The 15468-nt window shown below is 43.6% G+C and overlaps 1 protein-coding gene across 2 annotated transcripts in view; it reads left to right on the plus strand.

Moving 5' to 3' along the window:
* The window catches only part of Dchs2 (dachsous cadherin-related 2), a 246083-nt gene that overhangs the window by 123010 nt on the left and 107605 nt on the right, over nt 1-15468 (plus strand). For both annotated transcript variants that reach the window (XM_021247863.2, XM_021247864.2), the window contains exon 2: nt 1762-1953. In XM_021247863.2, coding sequence (XP_021103522.1) covers nt 1762-1953 — 192 coding nt within the window. The remainder of the gene's footprint in view (nt 1-1761; nt 1954-15468) is intronic.

Here is a 15468-nt window from a genome sequence, read left to right on the forward strand (position 1 = left end):
TCGCCTCCTACACTTCCACCTGTCAGACCTTCCTTTGCCTCACTCTTAGGAGGACACTTGTCATTGTATGCAGGGCCTGCCTGGATAATCCAGATAAACCCCTCCCTTTGCAGTCTCTAAATCAATTCCATTTTGCTGTACAAGGTGATAGTCACTCTTTAATCATCCACGGTATCACTAGGACACTGACATCTTTTGAGGAAGGCATCATTCAGCCCCACCCCCACCCCAACGAGCAGGCAGTGTGGGCTGACAAGAGGAGCAGTCCGTTCAAGGTCACAGAGACCTCAAAGCCAGTAAGGAAACTGAGGCAGGTCAGTCAGGTGCTGGGGGGAGGCATGTTTCAGTGAGGAGGACATGACCAGCTGTGTGAAAGGTGCTGAGTGACTGACAGCGTAAGGACTGACCTCGATTACCAGGCTTTGCAGTAGGAGGAAATAGTGCACCGTCCTTCTGATCTTACCTGGGAGGCAAATTATCTCTTGGTCTGGATTGGTCTGGTGAATCCACTGTTTGCCGCCTGGCCCATGGCAGTTGAGAAAGACACAGCAGCCACATTCACTGTAACTTCGGTTATAGCACGCTCTCCTAATTCTTCACTGTGCTGCTTTCCACCCTGCCCTCCCCCTCCCCTCCCCTCCCTCTCCTCCTTCTCCTTTTCTAGTACTAGAGATGGGCCATGCTAGTCAAACATCCTACCACTGAGCTACACCCCAAGCCTGGTAATCGAGGTCAGATTACCAACACTGGCTGCTCGTTGGGGTGGGGCTGAATGACCACCTCCTCAACAGATGCCAGTGTCCTAGTGATACCGTCTGTTACCTTATACAGCCCTTCTCTACTTTATTATTTATAAGTGTTCATTTCTTACTGCTACTAAGTTATAAATCAAACCTTATTGTGGCTATAAATACGTAGCAAATAGTATATATAGAGGTTGATACTATCTGTAGTTCTAGGTATGAGTGTGATTCTTGGAATGAATGCACTGCCCCTCAGATAAGGGGGACTGTGGAATATATACTACAGTCAGTATGCTAGCTGTGTTCATAATTCCAGTCGTTTCATTCTCTCTCCTGGGCACAAGACTTCTGCTAACACGAAAGGCACTTCTGGAATAAGAACTAAGGCCCTTTCCTGTGTGCAGTTCACACCCCATGACTGTGCACCTGTTCTGGAGAACAGAGTGGGCTGGCATCGTTCTCAAATGCAGGCCCCTGGCTGGGGTATTGCTCCTCAAAGGAAACCCAGCCTGGGAGATGAAAATCCTACCCCCTTCGGTGAACTCTATCATGGGGTTGGAATTCTACTGCCATTTGCTGTTTCAATTTCTTTGTCTTCTTGCTTCGCTTCAAGGGTGGGGTTGCACATTGAGATGGGAACTAGGAGAAAGAGCCACCACGTGCACTGGAAAGTCTTCATGGCCATGTGGATGTTTCCATACCCTCCCATGAGATCAGTTAGGCTCACCGAAAGGAATAAGGGAACAAAAGAGCCCAGGCCTGAAGAAGCTCAGACTTTGGGGGCTGGTGTGGAGGTATCAGAGGGCCGCCAAGGAGGTAGAAAAGGAGAACAATGACGAGGGGAAGAACAAATGGAAACAGAGGTGGCAGGGACAGCAAGAGGGGAGGGAGAGGGAAAACCAAAGCCTGTGCTTCCTCAGCAGTCCTGGGGTCGCTTGGTTGTGCAGTCGGTCATCACAAGGGGCAGTGAGCAGCAATGGAGCAGTGCCCTGAGTGACCTCGTCTCTCCTGCCTCCAGGTACAAGCCTCTGATGCAGATGCGGGGCTCTATGGCTGTGTTGAGTATTCGCTTTACGATGGATTCCAGAGCGATGAGGCTCCTCCAGTGTTCCAGATCGACCCACACACTGGTCAGATCTGTGTGTCGCAAGACCTGGACAGGGAGAGGGACCCAGCCAGCTTTGATCTCCTGGTGACAGCTAAGGATGGGGTAAGTCCTTAGGTATGATATTCCAAACATCCTCAGAGTGAGCCACAGTGTCCACACGAGGCTATCGATGATTATCAACAATTGGCTAATCGCTAATTGGGTTTTATAGACCCACTATCCTGTCCCTTTTCTGTTTTGAGATGGAATCTCACTGTGAGACCAGGCTGGCCTCACAGTCATTATGGAGCCCAGGCTGACCTCAGATTCGTGATCCTCCTGCCTCAGCCTTCTGAGTGTTGGGACTACAGGTGTGCACCACCACACCCAGCCCACCGCACCTCCTGCTCTTGCTGGAGGTTTTTGAAGCAAGCACCAAAGGTTGTATCATTTTATCCGTTAATAAGTAATATCTCTAAGAGATGACTTTACAAAAACCTAACCACAGCACATTACTATTTTTTGATGACATTAATACTCATTCCATGTTAACTTTTCTGGTTTATTTAAGCATATCTTTTAAATTGGTTGGTTTGAATCTGCATCGAGATAAGTTCACAAATTGATTTGATTGTGAGAGCCTTCAAGTTCCATCTGTCATAGCCAGTCTTTCCCTTATCTTCTATGGCATATAAAAAAAAGAAATCGAGTCATTTGTCCTGTACATTTTCCACACGTTGAATATGGCTGATTCCATTCTTGGAATTCATTTAATTTGTTCTTTTATCAGCCCTGTTTCCTATAAACTGGCGTTTAGGGCTGGTTAGTGTCAGATTCATCTAGGTGATGCCATGCGCTTCTTAATGTATCAGTAGACACACACCATTATTTTTTTACAATGGTGATTTTCCAATTCTATTACTCCTCTTGCATTTACTATCTGGAACACTTAAACTAAAAGTGTTCTTGCATCAATTGTTTTATTACCCTAGAATATAATTCATGCAGAAAAGGCAGGATAATGTTTATATCTCTTTATTTTACCAGTTTTTAGAATGGCATACTAGTCCCTTAATATCCTCAAAGGTGACCAATGTATTTTTTTTCCTACTGTGATTATAAATTTCTAGATTTTATGTGACTGATCTATGTCAATGCACTGCTGACCTTATCCTTTCTGATATTTACGTTGACCCAACTTTGATTAGTCAAAGCACCTCCAAGCTTGTTCCTAGTTCTTGTTTTTCAATTTATGGATTGACACATAAAATGCACATGGAAAAGTAAACAAATTATAATTGTATAGCTCCATGGATTTCTGCAAAATGAATGCACTCCGAGAAACAGGTGAAGAAACAAAACGAGCACCCCAGAGCTCCTTTCTTGCCTTCTTGCTGTAATTTTCTTCCCAACTTCTCCCTACCCATGTCCTTTAGTCCATTATGGACTTCTAACCACCAAATGTTGGTATGCTGACTTCTTAACTTTTAGTGAATGGAATCATACGTGTGTGTTTCTATTTAGTTTCTCTTGCCTGACAGTACTTGTGAGAGTCACTTGGGTTGTTATGTACAGCAATAAATCATGCATTCTCATGGGTTTACAGTATGCCCTTATGAGAATATATGATAATTTTCTATCTATTCTAATTGATGGTATCCACTTTAGGTTATTACAAATAGCGCTACTAACATCTCTTTTAATATTGAGTTTATTTTTACCTGACACATAAAGCATAAAAGTTGTACCTGTAAATGGAGTAGCATGCTGTGTTTGATACTAGTATACATTGCGTAATGTTTAAGTCAGGTTAAAGGCATCTGGCCCCTCATTTGTCATTTACCATAAAAACAAAGTCCTTTCTTCTAGAGTTTCGAGATGCTCAGTATTGGATTGTTATCTGTAGGTACAGCTTCTCCTTCCTGGCTCGCCCTGGCGTCCCTGCCAGCCGCTTTCTCTATCCTGACTCTCCTCCACCTGCAGCACCCAACATCCTGTTTGCAGTTTCTGAGATCACCGTGCTTGGATTCCACATCTGCATGAGATCATAATGTACTTACTTGTCTTTTCGTACCTGGCTTATTTCACTTGAGAAAACGATCTGCAGTTCCATCCATGTCGTTCCAAATGACGGCATTTCATTCCTTTTTCTGAATGAATATTACCTCATTGTTTATACGAACCACACACATATTCTTATCCAGTTGTCAGTGGATGGACACTCAGGTTGTTCTCATTTCTTGGCTGTTCTGAATAGTGTAGCATTGAATGCGAGAGTGCAGGTGTCTCTTCCATAGACTGATTTCATTTCCTTTGGATACAAACCTAATGGTGGGATTGCTGAACCACATTGTAGTTCCATTTTTAACTTTTTGAAGGCCTTCTGTAGTGTTTTGCCATAATGGGCATGTACAGCCCCACCAACAAGTTATCTTTAGTTTTTGGGGTTTTTTTGTGATACCTATTCTTGCAGTGGTGAGATACTGTCTTATTTTGGTTTTGCTTTGCACTTCCTTAATGATTAGTGATGTTGATCCTTTTTCATATATCTGTTGGATATATTTGTATGCTTTTCTTGAGACATGTCTATTTAAGTCTGTTGCCCCCCTTTTTTAAAAATCAGGTTATTTTTTGTTTTGTTTGTTTTTTGCAATTGAAATTTGGAGATTATTTATATATTCCTCATATCAACCTCTTATCAGATGTATACTTTGGAAATATTTTCTTCCATTCTCTAAATTGTGTTTGTACTCTGTGAATGGTTTCCCTTATTGTGTAGAAGTTTTTTTAGCCTGATACGATCCCATTTGGCTATTAACATTCTTATACTTTTGACTTAGGTAATAAACACAAACATTTCTGCTGATTATATATTCAGGAGTGGAATAGCTAGGTCATAAGAAACCCAAACAACTTTTCGATGTAGTTTACCAAGCTATACTCCCATCAATAGAATATAAAAATTGCATTTGCTCTACATCCTCCCCCACAATGGATACTTAATGTCTTTTAATTATGACAACTCTAGTATCTATTTAGTACTGTATTACATTGAGATTTTACTTTGAATTTTCTTGATGAATAGTGAATTGAGCATTTTGTCATGTATTTGTTGGCTGTTTATGGAAGTTGTTTTGGAACGTGCCTATTCTTTACCTGTTTTCCATTGTACTGGTGTTTTCCTTGTTGCTCTGCATGAATTCTTTTTATATTTAGCACCTAAGTCCTTTGTTGGACTTACATTTTCTTCCATTCTGTGCATTGCCATTTCTTATCCTTAATGGTCACTACAAGAATTCTTCGTTCTAATATAGCTCAGTTTATTAATTTGTTTCCCCTTAGAGCTCGTGTTTTTTTCTGTTCTTTTAGCAACCATTTGCTTACTTTAGGGACATGAAGGTGTTTTCTTTGTTTGCTTGGCTCATGGGTTACCTTGCACACATTGTTTTTCAATCTAGTTGAAGGAAGCCTTATTACCTTCCTTCAAATATTCACTTAACTCAGCCACATTTATTGAAACAGTCATTCTTTTTTCAGTGCCCTGGACTGTCACTACTGTCAGGAGTCATGTGATTGTGTATGAGTATGTCTCTTCCTGTACCCTCTTTGTGGTCTGTTTGTCTGACTCAGTCCTAACTATACAGCCTTTTAATTGTTTCGTCTTTATAATGGACCATGGAATTGTGTATTCTTGCTTTGGCAAGATTTATGACTATTCCTGACCATTTACATTTCCCAATGCATTTTGGAAACATGTTGTTCAGTTGCATCGCATTATCAGAAAGGTATCCTAGTATACACATTGTTCTACACTTTGATTTTTTTTCTCACTGTATCTTGAAGGCTTTACTTGTTTCTTTCACTTAGTGCAGAGCTTCCATGTTTCTTTTTTGTCTGCTTACTACTCCTTTGCATAGATATAGACTGCAAACACTTCTTTGGTCTAATCTTTGTCTCTTGAAATTGATTTGAATTGACTTAACATGAAGTATTAGGTCAAACTAGTCAAATAACATTTATTACAAGTAAACATGTAGATACAAACATGAAAACAAAATCATTTATATTCAGTACTCATGATCTATTTGGTTAGATTTTTGTCAATACTTTACTATATATTTTTAATATCTGATTCTATGTAAGAAAATACATCAAAGACAAAAGTAGGGGTAAACAGAGGAGTTTAAATTAATTCAAGTCTATGTTATTATTTACATAGCCAATATATGCCCACACAAATATTAATCCAAGGCTTTAAAATATACTGTTAATAGATTTTGAGACCATTGTAAATGGCCATTATAGAATTGAATAACCAGATTCAATCCAATACTACAGTAACTAAACATCTTTTTCTAATTAGTGGGTTTCAGATGATCTTATGATTGAGGATATAGAAGTGATCTTTATACAAATAAGATAATTTGGTTCATAAATGCTTAACTGTCCTGCTCAAAGTAGTGCATTAATTAGAAGGATTGGTAGTGGAATAAAAAACCGGCTTCTATTTCCACGTTGAACCTACTCTAGACCTACACTGCGAAGAATACAGTCCCTGTGGCACCGCCCAAGTGTCTCTCACCCCCCCCCCCCCGCAGAAAGCATCCCAGCCGGAGCAAGGGCGGCGTGTTCAGGATTCTCTGCCAAGCGGTACATTATCTTAATGATATCTAAGGAAGTTGACTCTACAGACTTGGCAACCTTTGCTAATTTCCAGAAATCAAAGAAGAGACAATTTCAAGGTTATGTTCGATGAATCTGAACATTCTCCTGTAAAAACTCCATTTTACATCTCCAAATGAGCACAGACTATCTCAGTTTAATTAAAATCGAAACATTCTTCCTGTAGGTTCTTTAAAATCAAATTCTCACTCTTTCTTGTGGTACTGGGGTTGAACTCACAGCCTCAGTCAGGCCTGATCTAAATCCCAGCACCCCACCCCACCCCCATTCTTTTAAATTTTTTTCTTTATTTTAAGATAGGGTCTTGCTAAGTCACTGAGTTGCCCAGGCTGGACTCACACTTGTGATTCTCCTGCATCAGCCTCTGAGAATGCTAGCATTCCAAGTATGAGCCACCACATCCTCCCTCACTCTCTTTTATATCACTTCATCCTAAGATCAGCCCCGGTACTAAGGAGAGCTGCCCTGTACCCTGCCTGCTGTAATACAAGTTTTTGTTGTAATTTACATACAGTAAAGGCACAGATCGGGGGCAACTGGCATTGAAAAAATAGTTTCATATGCATGGATCTTGTGATGACCCTGATTGTCAGCTGGTTTGGCTTGAAAAGCATTTAAGAAATTAGTGAAGCATACTATTAGTCAGCTTTCTTGCTATCAGGCATCATCCCTGATAACCAAGACGTGAAGGAGGAGAGGTTAATGTAGCTCATGGTTTCAGGGGACTCAGTCCATAATCAGCTGGCTCAAGGCAGAAGCATCATGGTGGAAGAATGTGGCAGAGAAAAGCTGCGGCCACTGGGAAACAGAGAAAGGGAAAAGTACTAGAGAGGAAGGGACCAGGGAGCAGATATACCGAAGTTCACCCATGCCCTACCCAGAAACATGGAGAAATACACTTTCCTAATCCTCTAGGCAGCTCCCAAGCCAGTCAAGCTGACATGATGAAGCTTAACCACCCTGTGCACTTCCAGTTGTGTCTGATTATGAAGGCCCGGCCTTGAGGACCATATCAGCCCTGGTCTCTCCCTCTCACGCTCTTCCTCTAGTGTCTGCTGCCCAGATGCCATCAGTTGAGCAGCTTTCCTCCCTGATGCTTTCTCCCATGATGTTTGTGCCTTGGAGCCATCTAACCAACCATAGACTGAATCCTCTGAAACCGTGAGCCAAAAATAGACATTTTCTCCTTAAAGTCATACAGGGCAGGTGTTTTCTCCCAGCAACAAGAAACCTGACTAGTACAGATCCCAAGAGGAAGGGAATGCTGTAAGGGCAGTGGTGAGGGGCCGGGACACGGGGAGGCACATTGTACACACTGTCCACTGGTAAGAGCTCAGCTGGCCAGGAAGCAGAGGGAGCAGGAAAACCATGAGCTGGAGCACTTATTGTGGTCTCTGTGGGAAGCGGTGGGTGAGGCAGAGCAAGCCGGTTTAGGGCTGTAGGTGAGTAGTTTCAGCAGGCTCTCGGGTACAGGAGCTGTCCCTCGTTGTCTTGCTTTTGGCCCTGAGGTTTTGAAGGAGGAGGGATAATGCGGGATTGGAACAGCCCCGATAAGGAAGGTGGTTAGGGTGTGGCTCTGGATTAGTTGGCCCACATTTGAACAGTGAGTTGTTTACTGACTCTGACGTTGGCAGGGCCGGTGTCTCTGGGATCGGCGAGACCCTCAGTGTCAGAGCATCAGATACAGAAAGCCGGTGGCAGTGGACCCTGTTCATGCACTGCTGTGGAACAGAGTCCATAGGGAGGAGAAGGCAGAGCACTCACATGAACTCCAAGGATATTAGAGCAATACAAAAAACATGGCAGCTACCTTGTTTCAGTCCCAATTTATTTTAAATAACAGTAATACTGATGGAATTCAGTACTCAATTTAATTTTGTCACAGTGCGGCATCTTAAATCCTCAAAGAAAGGCATGGGCCGTTTCAGTATTTCTTGCCCTTGCCATTAGGCCTCATGTTGTGGCCACCACCAGGCTTCCCTGGCACCGCACGGTCCTGGGCAAAGTCCGTAGACTCTTCCTCAGCCACCGCCAAGAGCTGCAGCTATGCTCCATCTCTTCCATGCTTTCCGCTGTGACACCTCATCCTCCCTTTCCTGCATCTTTGTCTTCATCTCCATCCTCCTCCAGTTCTGTCTCCTCAAAGTGCTCTTGTGTTTGGATCCATCTTCCCCAAAGTCTTCTATTCTGTAGTCTTGTGGAGATCAAAGCATGAGAAATCATTGAGGGTCACCTTCAAATGTGGCCATAAACATGGCGCAGCCCCGTGTTTCACAGCGCTGTGTCTCAAACGCAGGGCCACTGGCTCCTCCAGGACTACCTTCATTGACTTCTCCTTAGTGACCACCACTGATGCCACCTGTGGGGGCTCCTGGGTGCGAGGTTCTGCAGAGTCCTTCTTGCTGCTGTCATTTGGGGGCTCTGAGTGTTTTCTTACCTTAGTTTTCTTTGGCTTGGGTCTCTTTAGCTGTCCCACAAACTAGCCATCTAAAGAAGTGCCCTGCAAGTTTCCATCCTCATCACAGACAGCCCCCAAGAGCAGTGCCTGATGATTCAGGGCCATGGTCACCAAGGCAGCCAGACCTTGCAGTGAACTTTGTTTTGTGGAGTGAGAATCAGTGTGTCTTCCAGGCACCCATCTACTGTCCCTTAACGAGTGATTCGATTTGCTCCAAGGTCTTGGTGGCCTAATGCTGGACCCAGAGTCAGTGTAGTGGGAAAACTTCAGTCTACTGGAAGAACCAAGCTCTCTGTCACCCTGAGCCACCACCACAGCCTGAGGAGTGTGGTGCCTTAGAGCTGGATTGGGAATTTCAACTTCAGTCCAGGAGTCTTTGCAGATATTGTAGATACAGATCTCATTGTATGAACAAATACTTTGCCCACTGAAATATTCACCCTGAAAGGATCCATTCATTACTTTCAGCATGAGCAGGGAAAGACACATGGAACCTTTGTGAAGGTGAGGAACACCAAGCAGGTGCAATCTGAATCTTTTTAGCATCTAGTGTTTGGAAAAGAGTTAACAGAACTTCCTGGACTCCTCCTCCCTGAAGCCTTGGACATCTTCTCCATCTTGGTGGCCGATTACTTCTTGCTCTCTTAACTGTTTGGGGGGTCTGAGGCCACATGGAGCCCCAGGAAGGGAACTGAGCATGGGAGCTGTTCTTGAATTGCATTCTCATGGGGACTGTATGGAGAGCAAGCAATGCATGCGTTATGTGAATGCGTGTCCATGCACACACATAGGTAATGCACACAGTGTAATAAGTAGATACACATATACCGTACACAGAGTTACCCATTGTGCGCTCTCACAGCGTAATCCTCAGGAAGCTCCTCCCGTACTCTGAGCTTTGATGGCTGCCCCTGGCACCTGTCACTATTATTTGCTGCTGTATTTTCTAGCAGGGTGTGACCATCAGAAATGCATCACCCAAGGGTGGGGAGAGTTGAGGGTAACAATGCAAACAATGCCCCTTACTAGTAGGCTGGCCCTGAAAACAACCCAGGTGGCATCAGGTTGTTTAAACCAGGTTCACATTGTTGGAATTCAAGCCATAATGAATTTATTTAAAACAGTAAACTGGACTTGACAAAGTGCTTTCACTTTATACAATCACCTTGACAATCTATGCTTTTTCCTCTGACCCTTTCTCTTTCTAATAAATGTCCTATGAATCCTTCATAAGAAAATTGCTGAGAACCCATTTACCAGTATTCCTAAGAGATTTTATCTGTCAATAGAAGAATTTTTCATATAGAATACCCTGGATGTTCCAGGCTTCTTTGCTGCTGCTCTATTTATCCCTGTGATGACTGTCAATATTTTTTAAACTCAATTACATCTCCTATTTTACTGATATTACTTCTGAAATATTCATTTTTTCTGCTAGTGCTGCTGCTGTTTATCTCACACATAGAAGCCACACTGAATATGCTGTAAAATTACATAATGGAACCGAATAATTGGATTGCATTGGCAATCAAGTGTTTTGTCATAATAAAGCCCTGTAATTTAATTATGCCACCCTTACATCTTTTTTTTTCTTCCTTTTCCTATACATTTCTTTTAATCAAATGGAGCTCTCACTTTTGGTGTGTGTGTTTATTAACTCTTTCTCCAATTTTTGCTACATCCTGAATTTTATAGCTGAAATAAGTGCCTGAGATAAAACTATTTCAACTCTATCTCACCATTCCAGGCTTAAGGGAGGATTTTGTCAGATTAATGATATAGAAAGTAAATTGACTTAGCTCTTCACCATCGTGTATGTTCATGATACAAGCTGGCTTTTGAAGCTGTGATACATAGTGTACGAGTGCAGTGGAGGTGGAAACAAAACAGAGAATTTGCTGGGTAGAAAAGCACATTCATTTTCTAGCAGTCTGTGCTATCTCGCTTTCCTGTCTTTTGTTTGGAGGATTATCACTCCCACCCATTCTGGGAGGGCTCCTTGCGTCTCTAGCGAAATTGACTGCACCGGATCTGCAAGAAATTACCTACCACTATTTCATATGCTACAAGGAGTAGTATATGAAATGTCTTAGGCACCACTTTACTTCATGTTTATCTCCAAAAGTGTGTTATTATTCATAGTCTCATCCACACTGCTCAGTTCATCCCTTAATTTGAATTCATCCCTTGTTCATCATTTCTGTCCTTCTCAATTCTTCTATCATGTCTTCTAAAACTCACTCCAGCTATCAATCTCCTTTACAAACTCAACCTAGTCTCTGGCTGTTGCTTTATCTCCTTGTCCTGCTTGAAAATAGTCTGTCCCCTAAAGATAGCAATTCCTTGCTGGCCTCTTTCAGGGAAGCCGAGAATTCGGCTAATTACACTCTTTGGGGGGTGGTAACGTCAGTGTCCTCCTCGTTCCCCAAACCGCTATCCAAATCACTGCTACTCCTCCCACCATCAGAAGCCACCTTGATTCTGAGCTTTCTGTTGTCAGCCTATATAGCACAGACGCCCGTCTTGTTTTCCTGTTTTAAATCCCCTTTCATTAAAACCTTTACACCTTGCTCACAATCTTCCTCCTCACTACTATATTAGCCTTGCCACTGTAACAAAATACCTGAGGCAATTAACTTACAAAGAGAAAACTTTTATTTTGGTTCATGGTTCTGAGGGTTTCAGTCCATGAACCAGAGGCCCCATTGCTTGGAGGCTCTGGAGGGCAGCACATCATGGTGCAAGCAAACTGCTCGCTCAGCGAAGCAAGAAACACAAAAGAAGTGGCCAAGGTCCCACAGTCCCCTACAAAGGCTGTCTCCAGTGAGCTCAAACCTCCCACAGGGCCCAGCACCCCATGGTCCATTCCACCTCCCAACAGCACCGCCCTGAGGACCAAGCCTTTAATGCGGGAGCCTTTGGCGGACATTTGGTATCCAGACTACAGCAGCTACTACTTCCTCACCACTCTGGAGATTTCAAAATCTACAACATCCAATCCCCTGGCCTCTCAGCTCCTCGACTTCCCCCTTACAAGGGTCTCAGCAGTGATTGCACTCTCTGAAAGCTTGATTTCAAGCACACTCTACTCTGAGAAGCATTTCTGTCTTACTATCTCACTCACTGGTGCCCTTCCACTCCGTTTGACAGTTCTTCTCCCGTGTTAAGATCACTGATTTATTTCCCATATTAAAGTCATTCTGTCTCAGTCACAGACTTCCTTCCCCAGAAGGCTCCTGGTGGAAGCCCAGCTCTATCAAGCCTGATGCTCAGCCTTGTGTGCCCTTGCACTTCTGCAGCCGACTCTGCCTGGGCAGGAGGAGCTGTCCGCTTGTGAGAGAAGCTCATTCTGTCACCCCCCGAGTCTGCTCTCTAGTCTGCTCATCGGCTCCCACTCCTTGTCTCCTTTCCTGTTGTCATAGTGGAGACGTTTGCATCAGGAGCAGGTCCTCTACTGCCCAGGGCCACCCTTCCCAGGGATGTCGCCATTGTACTGATACTCCCTTTTTCCTGCATCATTGCTCTCTCAGATTCTCTTCCATGACTCCCATAACCATACGAGGCATAGTAATAGTCTCTGTCTTAAGAAAAAGGACTCCCTACAGTTTTGTACACCTTCTTAGAAAAGCGTAGTATTCCCTTTCTGTTCCCATAGCAAATCTACTTAAAATACTTACCTGTTTACTTTTTGAGTTTCTTTGGTGCATTCTTCCCTCCCTGCCTCCCGAATAAAGCAATTAACCTGATTACGATTGTGCCACATCCTGAGGCTGTTGATTTATTTATTTTCATTTTGTCCAGCTGTTCATGGAATTAAAAATATTCTTGGAGCACAGTTACCATGGCTTTGGTGACACCCAGCTTACTGTGCTTTCTCTGACAAACCGGACTCTCATTTCTCATTGCTTTGCTCATGAAATCTGGACTGGAGTGCAGGGATGTAGAAAGCTCACTAGAATGCAAACTACGGCTCACAGGAGCTTGGCGATGTGAAGGAGAGATATTAATATTCTGCTATTCTGGGAGGGAAGCAGGAACAAAGAGGGTAGGAATCAGATAGTCGCCAGAGTAGGAAACGCAGCAGATAGGTCTCTGTTTCTGCCGACTGCCTGGGAGACCATCAAGGCTCAGAGATTGTATGTTTCTGAGACTGGAGCTCTTCCACAGTGTGCTGGAGTGATTGGGGTTCAGGTAGACTGTTTAGGAGTTTCTTTGCATAATTTAAAAACTCAAATCAAAGTGACCCATGATTTGTTGGTAGAAAAAGAAAGAGTAAGGTGCAAATTCCCTACAGTGAGTGTTATCATTATGTGTGCCTACAAGGTACCAATGAATGTTTTGCTATTAAAAAAAACTCATCATGCATGCCTTTATGGGATATATTAATTACTTCTTGCTATGTAACAACTAATTCCTGAATTTAGCAGCTTTAAAAAAAGTTTCTTGGCCCGCATGGTTTTTAGAGGCAGGGAATCTGGAAGTGGCTCCACTGGGTGGTTCTGGCTGCATCTCTCATGAGGCTGTGTCATCAGCAGTTTCCACGAGACAGGCAGAGGGTGTGACACAGCCTCGGGAAATGGACACTGACAGGGAGGGAGGAAGTGAATTTGGGTCAGCTCTCCTGATCCTGTGGAGAAACCAGCATGCTCCTTCTGAAGAGCGCGCTGTGGTACTAAAACAGCGAGTGTAGGGCACCAGCCAGACAGTTCTGCGGCCATCCTGTGGTAACACAGTTCTAAGCCTTGTGAGACAAAGTCCTTAAAGGTACTCAGTGAAGCATTTAGCGCCGACTGAAACACCTGGACTACATGTTTCTGAGCCGACACTGGGTGTGCTAATAGTTCTTGAGAAAGCCCAGGTACGTGCTGCTTGCTGCCGCCCACCTCTGTCTAGTTTAGCATATAAGCCCTTGCTTTTACCTTGGAGTGCAGCAACCCACCTGTCTTTCTGCCATTCGGAACCTTCTGTCTCTAAGTCCCCAGTAAATGTCACTCTTTGAAGTCTTGGATCGGTAGTCCTCATTGGCTTATCTCAGCTCCTCCTCCCTGGGTGGCTGGCTTTCCTCTGCTGGAACCAGGTCTTTCCCAAACAGTGGGAAATCCTTCTCACTCCTGCGAGAAATGCACACGCTGAAGGCTCTGTGAGAAGTTCCGAGCCAAAGGACCCACTGGACTCAGTGAGTTTGGCATTTCCCATTTTCATGGAGAAGCCTCTTTAATTGGCCAGTGTTCAGACATCTCCTGCTTGCTACCCAGGTATCCCTTTCTAAAACCTGGATTTGGTTACATCGCTTCATTAATGACAGCTGTGGTGTCTCACATGAAGATTTGGGAAGCATTAGAACTTTAAATTTATCCTTTTAAACCTCTTTCATTTTGTGATTTTCAAATGTAAATAACCCATTAGCACAGTAAATCCGATATACATGGGGGGAGAGAGAGAGGGACACAGAGAGAGAGGAGCACACACACAGCACTTTTTTTTTTTTTTTTAGTTGATGGACTCCACTAGCAAGCAGAAGAGTTTATCTCTCTGAGTTTTGAGGACCCACCTCAAAGTGGCCCTTGGTGGTGGGGTTTTACTTTGTCTGGTGGTCGCTGCTCAGGTTTAGCACTTGTCTGAAACGATACCACAATCTTGTATCTGTTGTTCCAAACCCCAAAGCTCTCAAAATGCAAAGTTCTAAAAGCTTACCTGGGTGAGAAAGCAGATCTGAACTTACATGAGGTTGGTCATGTTTCTGTGTCTACTCAGAGATTTTGCTTCAAGCTATTAAGGGCTGGAGTACAGGGCAGCACCCCAAACCCTGCTTGGTGTATGTGTACTGTATTGCCTTTCAAAATGTGAAAAATGTATGGTTCCAGAATAAATCAATCTGGCCTCAAGTACTTAGGATCAAGAGTGTGCACTGTTTTCTGCTTGATGATTATTAGTCCTCCCGAATGTATTGTACCATTCGTTTGATGGCAGCTCTGTGAGAAGAGGCAGTGCAGATTCAGAGCCTGTCTGACTTCCTGGGGTCCATCCTGGGCACAGGCAGAGCCGGCACTGAGCTTTTGCTGTGATTGTTCCACTGTGTGTGTCCCAGACCTGGACTAGCGCACCTGGCTCATAGACTGTGAACCCCTGAAAAACGCAGGGTGTGTCTTGTTCCCGAGACTGAGTGCACGGCAGGCACGGTCTCTCCTAGTCATTCTTATATGAAAGAATTGATATCACAACAAAATTTCAAAACTTTAAAATGTCACCAAGGGCTTTGCTTGCAGATGGGCTGCTGCAGCTCATTGTCCAGGAGCAAGTCAGCCACCTGCCCCGCTGTGCTTTGGTTTCTTATCTGTGCTAGGAGGACCTACAGCTCCTGCAAAGGGCAAATACAACAACTGAAAATATATATAAAATACACTTAAGCATTCCAGAAATGGATTTCATCCAAGGCAAGTCCCCGCTTGATAAATTCAGCAGATAAAGAATGAGTGTCTTCAGAGGCAGACTGAGGT

The sequence above is a fragment of the Heterocephalus glaber genome, unplaced genomic scaffold, assembly GCF_053883595.1.
Source record: "Heterocephalus glaber isolate CG9 unplaced genomic scaffold, H.glaber_assembly_v1.0 deba00000613, whole genome shotgun sequence".
NCBI lineage: Eukaryota > Metazoa > Chordata > Mammalia > Rodentia > Bathyergidae > Heterocephalus > Heterocephalus glaber.